Here is a 16,445-nt window from a genome sequence, read left to right as displayed (position 1 = left end):
ATGCTGGTCCAGCAAGCACTCCCAACTGACCTGGTCAATCAGGAGTTTTTTTTTGTATACCTTGTCAAGGCTCATATGAGAGCTAACACACAACGTACAGCAAGGGGGGGCATGAGACAAGGGGGGAGGAGTGAGAAGGACAAAACATTGGGGAACAGAGACATTGGGAGATCTGTGGAAGGGAGACGAATGGGGCAGGGAACACAGGGAACACAAGATGGACATTTCAGGGACTTTCAGGAAGGACAGCAGGGAATTTGAAGGAGGTGGGTTTGGGGTAGATTAACGGCGGGTAGAAAACATCGAGGATTTGGATGGGGGACGATAAGAGGTGGTGGTGAACTGCTGTTTGGGAGGCCTGGAGGGAAGAATGGGATTGAACAGAGTGAGGGAGTTTATTCCAAAGGTGGGGAAAAAGAGGAATGAAAGAGTGAATGTGAGCAGTGATTCGTCATTTTGGTAGTTTTACGAGAAGGGGATTGTTGGCGGACCTTGAGCACCCTGTGGAAATATGGTGGGGGTGGGGGGGACATATCGCAGACAAAGGAGGGGGCGAGACAGGAGAGGAGACGGTAGAAGACAGGAAGACCACCGATCTGCCCGTGGTGAGAGAGTGAGAGGCCCAAAGACTCAGCCTCATCGCGGGAGATGCCAATGACTCAAAATGCCTTGGTTTCCACAGCGTGAAGCCGAGAAAGGTGGGAGGCAGGAGCACCAGCTCAGAAGGGAGAGCAGTACTCTATCAGACTGCAGACAAAAGCTTTGTTTGTGGTGATGAGCTCAGGTGGGCCGAGGAAGGACTTTGCATGATGGAGGATGCCCAGTCGGCAACTGGCTTTGGAGGCCAGGTTGGAAATGTGGCTTTCCCAGGAAAGGTCATGGCAGATCGTGAGACCCAGAAGCTTGAAAGAAAGGACTTCTTCCAGAGGATTGTTGAGAAAGTAGATGAGGGGATTTCTAAACGGTCTTTTCGGAGAGACAGAGTGAGAGTGTGAGATTTATCAGGATTGAAAGACATGTTCCACGTGTTGGACCAGTTTGTGATTTTACCCAAATCTGGAGAGAGCAAAGAAGCTGCTGCTTGCCTGTCTGAGGGATGACCGATGGTCTGGCAGAGGGTGGAGTAATCAGCAAAGAGATAAAGAGGAGTTTGCCTTTTTCTGGGAAATGAACCCCAAAAAGCTTATTTAAACATGACCGGAGATCAGGGAAGAACTACTTGTCAGAGGATTTAAAAAGCCAACAAACTGCCAGTGAGAACGCAATTACACACATTATGCAAGAAAATGGACGAACCTGAATAGAGGAGTGGGGATGGATGGGTGGTGGGGGGAGAACGAGGGAAGGAAACACTGCAAATGAAAGGGTTGGGCTGAGTTATTTCAGGTTAATGGAGGTAGAAAATATCCTGGCTAGGTATGGTTGCGATAGGAGATATAAAGGGATTATACACTGTATATATATATAGGTATTATACAGGTATTATACACTTTATACATACAGTGTATTATACACTGTATGTATAAAGGTGTGGAAGGAGGAGGGATGAAACTGTGTCTGGAAGGGTGTCGGTATCGGATTCCCCAAACTTGTATTCACAATCATGTGGATTGTTTTTTTTTTGCCATGAAACAGCCGCTTGGGAATAAAATCCCGCAAGTTTGTGGAGCAGGTGAAGTTGGTGTTAATGATTTGATAGTTTCTGGGGTTGTGGTTCAAAACAGGAGACATTACACAGAGATTCTTGAACAAAACCAGAGACTTCTCACCATGACATTGTTCCAAATGGACTGGTGGTGTAATATCCTTTGTAAAACTTAGACAAGAAAAGTGAGGAACAGTCATTCTGGAATTTGAAAGCTTAAACAGGAAGGGGTTTCTGTAACAAAAACTTATGCATCCTGGAGTTATTAGGGACAAGCAAAGGTACCCAGCGTTGCCGGGCAATGCCGGGTCCCTCCTCCCGATCCTTCCCCTCCCTCATCCCACCCAATCCAATGCCTACTACCACCCCACTCTCCACCTCCAGACTCCCACACGCTCCTTCCCTCCATCCTCATCCTATCCCCTCCTCCGGACTCCCACCGCACCCCTTGTCTTCCAACCTTCCCTCTCTCCAGATTCCCACACCACGCGCACCCCTCCCTCCTCCCACCGTGCACCATACCACACCTCCTCCTACCCACCCCCACTACCTCCCTCCTACCACCCCATCCCTTCCCCGTGACAGGTGGTGGCTCATGTATTTATGTTATGAATTGTGAGAAGATGACTATAAAACCCCTTGTAAGTTCTATCCTGGTACAAAAACTGTGATTCTATAAAGTCACAAGCAAACAAACGTCTCATTCACTTTTATATTGAAGACAACATCGCTCCAAGCTCCTCATAAAATGAAATAACATCCTCAATGAAGGCAGATCTCACAAAAAGGTGAAAATTTGAACCCAGGCTCGACAGCTTAGAGGGAGTGTGCATACCTCTCGGTCATCCTGCCATGGTGTGGAGATTCATTGCTTTGGAGCCACTAACAACATTTTTCAATTCTCTCTGGAACTCGTGGTTCACTTGTCCCATTGCTTTACTCATTATAATCCTCTAATTTATTTTGCTTTCCTCACTCTGAGGATATCCCCACGGAGAACCGAGCTGGGGTATCGCCATGGAAGCTTGTAGAGCACTCGCCAAGTGGCTGAAGCACTCAAGTAGCCATTTCAAAGAAACCATGGAAGAATTTTTTTGAATGAATGAAACGTTTAATTTTTTTATACCTATCTATCTTTATCAAAGTGAGGGTCATATAATGAAAGCAGATCACACAAAAAGGATAAACGCCAACGCCCAAGGTACCGCATCGCACTGCGGCAGTTGGGGCCTGAACACTGTATGTCGATCAATGTATTTTGGGTTGTGCTTAGCAGAGGGACAATGTGGGTACTTTTGTCCTGTATCACCATGGCTTACAAACGAACAACCAAGCAGCTTGTGGAGCTGACGTGTAAAAATAAAATTCCATAACATTTTCAGCAGGTGAGGCACAACCCGGTGCAGCGCATGACACCACAGGGCCCAACGCAGGTGGATGGAATTTGTACTTTGTCCGTCGACTGATGTATCTTTGGTTGTATTTTGTAGAGGGACAGTGCAGAGTGACAGTGTGGGTACTTTTGCCATGTATGGCTTGCAAACGAACACCCAAGCGTGAAGAGTACTCGCCAAGTGGCTTAAGCACTCAAGGAAGCACTCCAACAAAACTGTTGATAGGGAATGGCTGGCTTGGCAAGCGAGAGCATATTGATTGGGAATGGGTCAGATCAGGTATGGGAACATGCGCCAGAGCAGCACGTCGCTGCATCCACTTTCCACAAGCACTCCAGGGGCCTCCGTCTGGCCATCCCCCAGGCAGATGCCTGGCCCATCCCCATCTCCTTGAGATGCTGATAAACCTGCTGCAACCCCGAAGAACGTGGTCGGACCGTTGGCCTCCTCCACTCACAAGGCTCCCTCGATGAGAGAATCTGGAAAACAGGATCAGCGTTCGGAAAATGAGCCACGTAACCATTCAGCCACAGCTGATGCTCACGGATTATGCAGGTAACAAATCTCATTTGAGTTTCTCTCAGCAACCACTCGTTGGACACAAAGTCCGACCAGCGATAGCGAAGGATTCTCCGAAGAGTCCTGGTACCAAAGGAATTAAGTCTCGGTCTCAGATTCCTAGTCAGCATCAAAGTCTCACATCCATAGAGCAGGACTAGAAGCACCAAGGACGTGAAGACTCGGACTTTCATCCTCCCGCCCAGGTACCGGCAGCGCCACACCCCATGATCCAGTGAATCCGTGACTCCCCAGGCCAGACCCAGACATCTGTTCACCTCTGACTCATAGCCAGCAGAGACATGAATATCACTGCCAAGGTAAGTGAATCTCTCCGTGACCTCAACATCTTCACCACAAACAGGTACAGACAGGACAGCAGTATCCAAGATGTCATTGAAAGCCTGGATCTTAGTTTTGACCCAGGAAACCCGTAATCCCAGCGGCTCCGACCCCTCATTCAGCACCTCGAGGGCCACCAAAAAGATATGTAGAGTCTCCGTAAAGATGACTGCATCATCTGCAAAATCAAGGTCAGAGATATTGACATTCACAATCGTTGCTCCGCAGATTTATTTCTCAGACATCCTCCCCAGAATCCAGTCCAAACAAGTGCTGAAAAGTGTAGGGGCCAGTACACACCCCTGACAAACTCCAGTAACATCTGGAAATAAGTCAGAGATGGCACCACCACATCTCTATAGTTCAGACATCAGATAGATCAGTTTTGGTGGCACCCCACGAAGACAAAGAATCCTCCAGAGGGCATCCTGATTCACGAAATCAAACGCTTTACAGAGGTCAACATAGTCTGCAAGCAGCCCCTGCCGAAACTCTTGTTTGCGTTCAGTGAGGACCCGAAGAGCAAGGATATGGTCAATCATTGACCTCTTTGGTGAAAAGCCTGACTGCTCTGGACGCTGGTGCTCAAGCAGATGGTGGCGACCCTATCAAGAATTATCCGAGCAAAGACCTTGCCGAGCACTGAGAGCAGCGTCACCCCTCGGTAGTTGTTGCAGTCTTGGCGATCACCCTTCCCTTTCCAGAGAGGGACAACAAAGCCCCTCTTCCAATCAGTTGGGATGATGCCTGTGTTCCAGGCAGAGCACAAAACTGCATGCAACGACACGAGTGCAGCATTTCCACCAGCCTTGAAAAGTTCGGCATGGATGCCACAGATCCCTGGAGCTTTACCCCATTTCAACCGGTTCACTGCAGGTCACCAAAACATTTGGGTTTTATTTTTAAACATATCTCAATTCGAGGTGTGTTTTGATGAGGGATGGTGGCATGTTCTTCCTCGTTGTACACAGTATCCGTTATCTATATCAAATCTTGATTTCATCACTTTTATAACAATGTGTTTATTTCATTGGTCAGGCCTTGTTTTTGTCATTTCCCTCCTGATGGATTCGGAGAGGGTATTCGCATTTGCGTCCGTTTGTTTGTCTGTTTGTCCGTGCAGAACTTTCGTGTTTTTTTCTCCACCACAGCTTGTCGGATTGAGATGAAATTTTCACCATTGGTGCGACCACTCATGTGGAACGCATCAATTATAATTATGACGTCATAAGTCACGTGGTGTGGCAGCCATATTGGAAAAACGGAAAAACTTTGGATCTCTGAATCTCTGAAACCGCACCAAGGAAAAAATTGAAACTTGACACACCGCAAATACTCCTCGTGGGAAATGTGTGATATTTTAATGACGTCATAGGTGCCCTCGTTATGATGTCATAATTGCATATGTATAACGCCACATCCGATCAGTATGGAAATTTTAGAGGGTCATCTAAAATTTAGTTTATTTGAAAATAAAAAATAAAATAAAATGGTCCGCAGAAAAAACTCATGATGTCAGTCACGTGATTCGGCAGACATATTGTTTTTGTTAAACCTTCAAAAATCTTCTTCTCCGAAATGGCTGAAAAGATCGAGGCAAAACATTACACATATGACCGCCTTTCTATGAGGAACAAAAGTCACACATATGATGTCATAGGTCACATAGTTTGGCAACCTTATTGGATTTACCCAAAAACCTATAAAAGTACACCACACAAATGAAATCCTGGCGAGGGTTTGCAATCTCTGATTGCTCTTTTTCTTGTTTCAGGTTTTGTTGCCGGTGTCGTGGCAGTTTTGGCCATCTCAACACAGAAAAACTTTTCGTTCAATGTAAGCTTATTCAGTAGTAAATATCAGACAAACTTAGACAGATAGATTTGAATCCCAACCCAGCTCCAGACATATAAAAAAAGATAATTTTGGACCATTGTAGTTTTCTTGTGAGAGAACAATCTTGTGTTACAAGTGTAGCTTTGTTTTATAGCTTTAGCTATGTGGGATGAATGTAACTTTGTCATGCGCTAATCAGCTCGTCAGTAGTGTGATTATGGGGGTTCTTGGGCAAAGCATTTCTGAGACACTTTTTCAATAACTTGGGTATACCCGGCATTGCCTGGTGCTGTTATAATCCTTTTGGCATTTTTAGGAAATAAAAAAATTTTCCCCATTTTTTTTGTGGGTGCCAAAAACACTTCCATATACCCATTAAGGAATGGGGTTGGGGATAATTTAATATCACCTTTCATGAAGCTATAAATACTTAGGCACTATACAGTGATTAAAATTTTTTGTTTAATCCCAAAAAAATCCAACTTTATTTTCAAATTTTTATTTGTATAAAACACTCCCTGGCACTCAGGGGTGAACCTCTGAAAGTTTGTTGAAGATGCCTTCAGCTATCTCTGATAAAAATGGCGTTTGATAAAAATGTCTTCATCACTTGATTCCTGTCTGGCAGTCAATCAAAACTGAAAATCATTCCAAACATGAAACTTACTGTTTTTAAGGACGTCATAAGGGACACAAACAACAGGCATGAAGATCTGATGTAACGTGTTAAATAATGTGGTGTTAACAACACAGGCAACTGCAGTGGTAAACTTCAAGATTGTTTTTTCTACAACATTTAAAGTCTATTTTATTTCAAAGAATTATAAATTTGAACACTGAAGAACACAAATAGCCTTTTTGACACTTAAAAAACCCTCCTGTGTTGCAGTACGTGGACATGTTAACCAAGGTGGTGTACAAGACACTGCTTAAACGGCGGAAAACTTGCGGAATTTTTTATACGACTTTTAAAATCACTGTGTGAAGTGACAGGTTCTATGAACTTTCTAATTTTAAAGTTTGTGTTCAGTTAAGCATATCACACTGGTGTGAATAGATACATTTGCCCTTTCCTGTTTGCAATGGTGATGGACGGGTTGACGGACGTGATCAGACTGGAGTCTCCATGGACTATGATGTTCGCAGATGACATCATGATCTGTAGGGAGAGTAGGGAGCAGGCTGAGGCGAGACTCGAGAGGTGGAGGTACGCACTGGAGAGAAGGGGAATGATAGTCAGTTGGAGTAAGACGGAGTACATGTGTGTAAATGAGAGGGAGGGTGGTGGTATGGTGCGGTTGCAAGGAGTTGAGGTGGGGAAGGTGGATGGGTTTAAATACTTGGGATCAACTGTCCAAAGTAACGGAGAGTGTGGTAGAGAAGTGAAAAAGAGAGTGCAGGCAGGATGGAGTGGGTGGAGAAGAGTTGCAGAAGTGATTTGTGACAGAAGGGTAGCTGCAAGAGTGAAGGGGAAAGTATATAAGACGGTAGTGAGACCAGCTATGTTGTATGGTTTGGAGGCGGTGGCACTGACAAAAAGACAGGAAGCGGAGCTGGAGGTGGCAGAGTAAAAGATGCTGCGATTCTCGTTGGGAGTGACGAGGATGGACAGGATAAGGAATGAGTATATTAGAGGGACAGCGCAGGTAGGACGGTTTGGAGACAAAGTGAGAGAGGCGAGATTGCGATGGTTTGGACATGTGCACAGGAGGGAAGCGGAGTATATCGGGAGAAGGATGCAGAGGATGGAGCCGCCAGGTCGGAGGAGAAGAGGAAGGCCAAAGAAGAGGTTCATGGATGCGGTGAGGGTGGACATGCGGGTGGTTGGAGTGTCAATGGAAGATGTGGAGGATAGAGTGAAATGGAGACGGATGATCCGCTGTGGCGACCCCAAACGGGAGCAGCCGAAAGAAGGAGAAGAAGAGGAAGTGAATAGATACGTTTGCATTGCTTTGTGTCTGGTTCAGGGTGAGCTGAACGGAGTGGTGCAAAGGTCACTGCATGTAGGAGCACGTATGCAGGCGGGCCTTTTGCCAGATAGCTAGTCGGGATTATAAATGCTCCCGTCGGGTTTTATACAGGACCCGGTGGTTAAAAAAATGGAAACATCGCCAGTTGGATGTGTTTTTCCGTTCCGGTAAGCCCTAAAGAGAGGGACAGAACAGTAAAGCAAATTGGGGGGCCAATCATATTGCCAAAGAGCCTTGGAGGTAAGTAGCCGGGAATTTGGTAAATTCCCACGGTGTCCCCTTAACGGGGGCACTACATACTGCAGGTAGGGGTCATGTGGGGACCCGGGGTTAATGTGTGTGCCAGACTACCAGGCGTGCTGGAGTTGGCTGTGTGGGGATCATGCTGGGAGCATGGATGGAGTGGGCGTAGCCATCACGGCTGTGGATGGGGGCTCGTGGAACGCAATATGTGTTCCTTGCGAGCCACGGGATGCGAGTGAGCACCGCGGTTGTGAGGGGATCTGTGGCACGAGTGGCGCGTCAGGTGCACCACACAAATAAATGGCACGGTGTCGGGTTTCCCTGGCATACCCCCCCCCCCGGTGGTTGGTGCTGTTGGTAAGAAAGTTGTGTTTTGCTGGGTGCAGAAGTTAATTCACGGGCTGGAAGTGTGGCTCGCTGGAGGTAGGTGTGGTTGAGAAGGGCACCATTGGTGCTGGAAGTGCGCTGGCCAGGGTAGGCCAGAAGCCCAGAGGGGCAAGCCAAATTTATGGACCCGGGTACTAAGGAGAAGGGACCTGGAGCGCCAATTTCCAGAGAGGACATCAGTGGAGAAGCTGGAGAGATCTCCCTCCATAATTCGGAATTGAGAGCAGGTAAGTTTGGTTGCGGCCTCAGTGGCTCAAGGATGCCATGTGCGAGTTCAAAGGCAGGTAGGCCTGCAGGTGGAGCCACACTGCCCAGCCACGATATTGTGCGATGGCACAGAAGGAAAATTTGAGGGCCGGGCCCTAATTTGATGAAGCACCAACACAAGGGACGACGGGTGAATTGGTTGTGTAGAACAACTATGAGGGGTGGGCGGGGGCGTGGAATGATAAAAGAGAAATTAGTTTTTGTGATACTAGGATATAGTAGGGATGCTCCACTTTGGTACCATTGTTGTATGTCTGCGGCTGCTGGAATAACAGAGTAGGGCAATTGGATTTTGCATGGACCCATTATGTCCCAAAATTTGAGTATAGGGGTAAGCACGTGCACCACCTCATTATTTTATCACGATGTGTATTTTGATTTCCTCCCGGGAGACAGGATAGTAAGAGGGACGAGTGGGCCCGGGAGGGATATTTAGCTAGCAGGGCTGAGAAGGTTACAGAAGTCAGGTTAGAGTTAAGTTAGAGGGACGAAATGGGGTAGAGGTGGTTAGAAGGATTAGGTATTAGCTGGGTTAGGTTAAGCCGGCTGCCTGATCTGCTGCCCATGTGTTCCTGCCCCCACGGTGAGAATGAGACCACCACGAGGCCGGCCAGTATCACCTGCCGGCCTGGTTTGCTCTGCCTTGTTTGCCTTTGCTGTGTCTGTTGCCCCACCCATTACCTGCCGTCTTTGTGATGCCTCCCCAAGGACCCATTGATCATGGGCCAAGGACCACTTGAGTTGTGGCTGCACTAAACTGTTGCCAGCCATTGAGGACTGCCGTCGATTGTGGGCCAAGGACCACATGTGTTGTGGCATTGCCGACCTTGCTGATATGAGTCTTACAAATAAATTGCACCGTCTTGTTCTAAAATGTTGTCATTGTCGATTTAGTTAAAAATCAAAATAAAGAGTTCATGAGTGTTCTTGTTTGTTGTTTGTCCAGGGTTTCATTTTTTTTAAACAATATATTAAATGATACCATCAGAGTATCATTAAGAACATATCCTGAGATCTAGACCTGACCTGACTGACCTTATGCATACTTACGTAAAGGGCAACCCAAACGGTCAAACCACAGGGCACCTGGTCAACTTGCGACGGTGTGACAAAGCATTCTTCACCCATTTTGTCTGCGGTGTCCGTGTGTGCCTGGGCAGTGTTGGCTGTCAGGTGATGACGATTATTTCTGCTGGAGTAATATAACTGATCTATCAATTAATGCAAAATCCCTTATAAACCGTCAATTAAAAGGAAAAACAAAACCTACCATTCTGTAGTGAACATGTGACAAGAGTTTTCATCTTGACCAACACCTCCATTGTCGCCATCTTCGTCTGAATAGCTTGCATAAGGCTCAAAATGATACGGCTCCATAATTCTCCTGAAAGTGTTTCCATCACTAATTTTGTCTCCAATAGTTTCTTCAAACTCCCACTGATCAGTTTCAATATAATGAGAACATTCAGAGTTGCTCATGATGGTGGAAGTCCGAAAGTGTCGATTTTAGATTTTCGTCAGTGACGTCATACTCAGAACTCACCTTGATCCGAATGGCAGCTTCCATACAGAAACAGTGTATTTCGAGCTCAGATTATGATACTGATCATAATCAGTATCATAATCTGAGCTCGAAATACACTGTTTCTGTATGGAAGCTGCCATTCGGATCAAGGTGAGTTCTGAGTATGACGTCACTGACGAAAATCTAAAATCGACACTTTCGGACTTTTGTTGGCCCTTTGTGATTGGCAAAAAAAATTCAAAGAAATTTTTTTTCCTTCAAATTAGACGGTGATGAATGATTTTCAATGGTTTTCAGAAAATAAAATTTGGATTCGATTTCCCCTTTAACGTAGTGCACTGTGACTTAGCTCACTGATGTCTATTACGACGGAATGGGAAGGGGGAGTAGGAAGGCCCCATGGTTGGGTTTCTGCCCGAGGCCAAAGGCACCCTTAATCTGTCCCTGCTTCGGACGTCTCAAGGAAAGGGGGAACCTGGAGGAAAGAGGAGACGACATGAAGCATGCCCATGACAATCATGCTGATCCATACCTTCCACCTTTGTAAATGTCAGACAAAGTCAGAATTATTGATCACTTGAACAGAACATGGTTTCCAGGTGAAGTCTCTCACGTACCACAAGAGCGAAGCAAGAGATCACATTTGCGTGAATACGCGACTTTCAAGAAGATGCAATCCGCCCCAGATTGCTCGGCGCACATGCACAGCAACCCCAAGTAATGAAGTAAATTGGGGCGGCCTGGACGTATTTCATGACTCTCAGATAAGGATTGAAGATTTAAACGACTAAAAAAACTGTTAGAGAAGCCGAAAGTACTTGTAAACAGCCTTGTGAGAAAAGGGTATGCTTCTGCACAACGAAACAGTTCGAGAACTTTCTGATCAAGTCGTCCAAAAAGTTGATATCTTGCAGTCCGTACCGCAAAAACTACCGCCGATATGGGATCTGCAAAAGGCCAAAGGTTTGTTGATATTTCTTCCGTTCCTATTGCATTCAGGAACAGAACAATTAGGGTTAACCATTTTGAAATTTCCACTCTTTCCGTCTAAATGCAGAGAATTATGTTTAAAAGATTATTTGAATCACAGATCGGACGCGAGCAATGGAAGGTGCCGAACGGAAAAAAGTGCAAACACACACAGCACATGTGCCAAAGGCCTCATTTAGCATCCATACATCATTTTGAATGTTCCGCATTGTCTGGCCAGAGTAGCACTCACACCGCGTCCAACCCACAAGCCAACACTGTGCAACCTTGGCATATCAAATTCGAAGACCTCACCATTCTACCCCACCCGAAGGGTGTTCGTTTTACAGATAAATCACCTTCAGGAGGCAATGAGCACACCACACGAAGACACAAGCCTAAATTGCCTCAAAAAAGGCAAAGTGCACGATTGTGACAAAGACAGCTCCGTGACAGGCTCGTGCCGACTCAAAACAGTGCGGACCCTGAGCGACACAGTTACGACCACCAGGTTGGGTCACATCAGCCGTAAAAAAAAACGGCATGATATGTCAATGAATATATTTCAGGTTTTTTTTCTTCCCCAAAGTAATGAACAACATCATAGTCGAAGCAACTGAGAACAGCGAAGATGTGTTTTATTTGCTCAAGAAGAATGTTAACTCGTGCAACGTTGTGTTTGTTTCCAGTGTTGGTCACTGTGAATGTTTCTCTGGAAGTTTTGAACTCTTGATGTCGATGCCTGATCTGCTGATTCGCAGGAGAAATTCTGTGAAAACTCTCATTGCAAAAGTTGAAGTTGAATTTTAACTGCACGTCTCACTTGATAACCACTCCAGTAACTGTAGATTGGATATTTCGACCATTAAATCAATGATATTGACTCCAATGACCTTCATGAACATTCTTTCTGAACTTACATTGGTATTATCTTCAATACGTCAACAAGCCGAATATGGATGTCTATCTTCAACAGGGGAGAGATGGAGTGACATTAAGAATCTATTTTATTTTGCATGTACAATATACATATGCCGGATACAGTTTGCTCTCTTCTGGTACTTAATGGTGATATGAAGTTAATCACTCAGAGACACCATTCTGCCATTGTCCATTTGTATTATATTTCACCTCAACACTTGATATCACTTGAGTCACATTGACGGCTTGTGATGATTTTGCCACAATCGTCCAATTCATCTACTCTGGATGTTTTGTTATCTGAAAAAGAGGATGAGACAACGAGGAGCACAGATTGATGTTTTTCACAAAAACAAACTTTTATCAACTGGAAAATCCAAATTTATACCAAAAAATACATAACAATCGTCCAACTTGACAGTTTACAAATATTGGTTCACGAAAAAATAAGTGACCACTATATTCGTTATTGGTGTGTGTCTGTCTGTTGGGTGGTCGATCTCGTCGAAAAAAAAATTTGAAATTTGATCTACCCTTATTATCAGTATTTCCATCGATATTGTCGCGAATTCGCGCCCGCCGGCGTGCGATCGGCCACGTGACTCGAATCGTGGCACGTCGCCCACCGGACGGACAATTCTGTCGTGACCCTCTCGGACTAACGCCGGGAGCTAGTCACGGGTGGGCCTTTCGGCCTCACCACGATCGTGCCAATCGGCCACCCGCGTGGGATAGGGTTGTTCGCCAAAGTCGACCTACCTAAGTACCCACGCGGATGGTAAACCGGGCGATCGCACCTCGCCGCAGGTCGACTCCGGACACGGGCCGCTTAAGCGGTCCGTTCTGTGCTATCGGGATAACCGAGCGGTGTTATCGTCGGCCTCGACGGTTCCGATTAATTATCGGGCGTATTAAGCCCACGACGAACCCATTACGTGAAGCAAGATGGAGATTCAACAAAGGGAGGGACGCAGCGAAACGGGGAACAAGTTCACACAAGCACCTTATTCACACGACACACGGAGAGCACACATATACAGCCAAACCATAATGCACAAAAAAAAGCAAATGTAAGAAGAAAAACAATAAAGCAACGACGACGCAGAGCTACAACCGACTAATAGCGACAAACGGCAACACTTAACAGTTTTACTTCTCAAGACACGGCACCACAAGTTCCATACAAAAAAACCCCGAAAAGAAATGGTGACTTCCCTTTTTGGGCCGTCGAGTCCCTCTCCTACGTCCGTCGACGTGGTCCCGCCTGGCCGTGGCTCCAGGCCCTGGCGTGGTAGGCGAGTCTTCTCCTGCGTGCCTCGCGCCTGCACGTGTTGGCCACTCGACGCCACGGAACGAGTGTTCGGCGCTATCCCAGCACGGATAGAGGGGGGGGGGGAAACGTGGATGCCCGAAGTCGGGAGAGGGGAATGGCGGACGCTCCTTCCCGCCAGCGGGGTCTTGCAACTGCCCCACAAAAGACCAGGCCAGCGGCCACCAGGACGAGCGAGCCGGAAGACGAGGGCGAGAGCAACCACAAAGCAAGAATATCCACCGAACAAGAGCATCCACCCAACTGCTTCGCATGTCTCCGACTTTTATATCCTCGGAGCTCCGCCCCGTTCTTTGCTCCACCCCCCTTCGAGGCGCTTTGAGAAAGGTCTCGAAGAGGGGCGTTCCTCCTCCCTGGCCGCGTCACACCGCGCATCCACCAATCGAGCGCCAGCTGCCCTCCCCTCGCTTCTCTCCCCTCACACCAAGCGCGGAGAAGAATGGCGCGAAAAGCCCACCGAGCGTCCTCGTTGGGTTTTATGTGAAATAAAAGATAGAGAAAGAAAAACGACTGACTCAAAGCGCCGCAGCCCGAATGAATCACATTTATTCCCTCAAACAACGGGTTTGGGGCTAACGACACATGTGCTTAAGGGATACCTCACCTACGGGACCTGAATGGTGGTTTGCGAATTTCCACAGCCGTAACAATATGTTGGTCTGTCTGTCTGTCTGTCTGTCCCTCTGTTCGGTCCAGTGCTCCTTCAATACAATGGCGATTTCGATGAAACTTGGTTGGTAGGTTCATACCATGACCAAGTTGTGTGCAAATGAGAACCGTTGCTATGGACACCACCGTTGCCGAGCAACGGGACTTTGAATTTTTTAAAAAATCATAAAAAATTTATTTTTTCGAAAATCAAAAATCGGGCCACGAGCGACTGTGGGCAGTACATTCAGCCATATTGTCAAAAATTTCCAGCCGGATCCTATGAAAACTTTCAGAGAAGATAGACTTTGAATGAACCCTGGTCGAAAGCAATAAAAAAACGAAGTTCGTTATATCTCAGAGACTATGAGTCAGATATACATGTAACTGGTATGGTAGGTTCATGGTATGTCCTAGTTATGTGTGAGAAAGAACCGTTGCTATGGACCCCTCCGTTGTCTAGCAACGGCCGATAAACCTCTAAATGTGGGCTATTTTAACAAAAAAATAACCTGCAGCATTAACCCTTGAAGCTAGAATCATTAATTTTCTTGTGCTTAATCCTCAGGTCATTCCCATCAAACGGGCCCATCGCGTCAGGTTCTATTGGGTAGTCGACTACCCATGTCCGCCTACCAGCTTGTCTGTCTGTCTGTCTGTCTGTCCCGAGCATAGCTCCGTGGGTTTTGATCCGATCCTGATAAAATTTTGGTGAGAGGTTCATATCCTGATCTAGTTGTGTTTTCTTGAGAATGGGCATGGTGGGCCCATTATGGGTGGAGCCACGCCCCAAAAATATGTGTTTTTAGGGGGTCGCCGATTTCAATTTGCATCTTCTCCTAGGGGTTTGTCGAATCTGACAGTGATTTCGCTATTTGGTTAGCCCAATGGCACCTGCAGAGCCCCACGGTGCTCGATTTTTTTCATTTTCGTCCCATGGTCAAGGTCACAAGGTCACAAACTTAGAAAATTTCGAATTTTGACATAAAAATCATACGACCGCCCAAACTTTGAGAGCTAGGATAAAATATTTTTGATGCATAATCTTGAGGTCATTCCCCACCTAAAGTCTTGAAACCATTTTGCTCTATCTCGAACACCTTGCCCGTGGCGCCCCCTTCAAGTTTGTTTTTACGCAGATTTAATCAAAGTATGGATAATCCGAGGAGTGCGAAATGCCATATAGCCTATATGACGTTATATTATTCCTGGAATGTTCCAGAGGAAGTTTTGCACCAAAGGTCATAATCCTTGACCTTTGAGCTTTAAAGTTCACAAAGGTCAAATTTTCAAAGCTTTGGGAATCGAACCGGGTTTTCGACCTTCTTCGACGAACTAACTTCAATAAGCTAGAGCACATATCCTGTTTCCTTATTTTAATGTCCACAACATTGTTTTGTGACCTTTAAAGGTTGTGCAAAGGTCAAATTTTGAAAGTTGTTGAGCGAAACCGGGTTTTCGACATTTTGCAGCTAATAACCCGTCACTTGTACCACATCATGTTGATCATTTTTATAACTTGGTCAAACATTATCACATTGTCTCATCCTTGACTTCTGAAACAATCTACATCGTCAAATACCGCTCGTTTACCATCGTCGTCTTCAGACTTGTTATGTATTATATTCATTATTAACCAAAGAGGATGCCACACGAACAATGAATAATAATATATTAATGAAATTTTATAGTTTTTCTCTGAGCAGCATGTCGTGCTTTATCCCGATCAGGTTGTGCTACTCACTGTGGAAACACCTGGAGGAGTCCTTCAGGTGAGCACATTGATACATTGATTTTATCATCACAGTTGTCAATCAAAGTTTTCCTGCACATGTTCTGTTTGCTTCATGTCTGAGACTCTCCAGTCGATGCTGATTTCTCTTTAGCAAACTATTGATTTGTCGGACAACTCGTCTTTAAAATACTCCAGGTGATGATCTGTGTTGGTGGGAAAATAAGAATTTCCTTTAATCTCATGTTGAGAGAGGAAGTAGCCAAACTGCTGCGAGAGGGGAGGTTGAGCGGTTTCAGACTTGAACCATCTGTTACTTTGAAGAAGAGTTTTTAAGGAGAAAAATTCCAAATCTTAACTATCTTGTACTACTACTACTATTACTACAACTACTACTACTACTACTACTACTACTACTACTAGTACTACTACTTTACACTTCTGATGGCATCAGCCACGGCTGAGAGAGCAAGAAAGAACAGCCTGCCTTTCACGAACCGGCTGACCAGGCCTGACGTTCGACTTATTGAAGGTGGTATTGGTTTCAATTTGTAATTTGTTCAGGATGCCGGCGATGAATCGCAGACTTTTAACGAAAAACACCGCGAGATCTTTAACGTCCATCAACGAATGTTAGCAGACGGGACACTCAGTTTAATGTCGATCTTATGAACTGCA

The 16,445-nt window shown here is 45.8% G+C and overlaps 2 protein-coding genes across 4 annotated transcripts in view; one reads left to right on the top strand and one right to left on the bottom strand.

The window, feature by feature from the left end:
- Nucleotides 1-16,445, bottom strand: part of LOC147009977 (uncharacterized) — a 74,521-nt gene that overhangs the window by 50,539 nt on the left and 7,537 nt on the right. The window lies entirely within an intron of this gene.
- LOC147009978 (uncharacterized) overlaps nt 1-16,445 on the top strand; it is a 32,138-nt gene that overhangs the window by 9,822 nt on the left and 5,871 nt on the right. For all 3 annotated transcript variants that reach the window (XM_085863318.1, XM_085863319.1, XM_085863317.1), the window contains 2 exons: nt 5,714-5,775; nt 15,766-15,807. In XM_085863318.1, the coding sequence (XP_085719444.1) occupies nt 5,714-5,775; nt 15,766-15,807 (104 nt within the window). The remainder of the gene's footprint in view (nt 1-5,713; nt 5,776-15,765; nt 15,808-16,445) is intronic.

This window comes from Eptatretus burgeri, chromosome 17 (assembly GCF_056783735.1).
Source record: "Eptatretus burgeri isolate ZD-2024b chromosome 17, Ebu_testis_v1, whole genome shotgun sequence".
In the NCBI taxonomy this organism is placed as follows: domain Eukaryota; kingdom Metazoa; phylum Chordata; class Myxini; order Myxiniformes; family Myxinidae; genus Eptatretus; species Eptatretus burgeri.
This window is presented reverse-complemented; position numbering and strand designations above follow the sequence as displayed.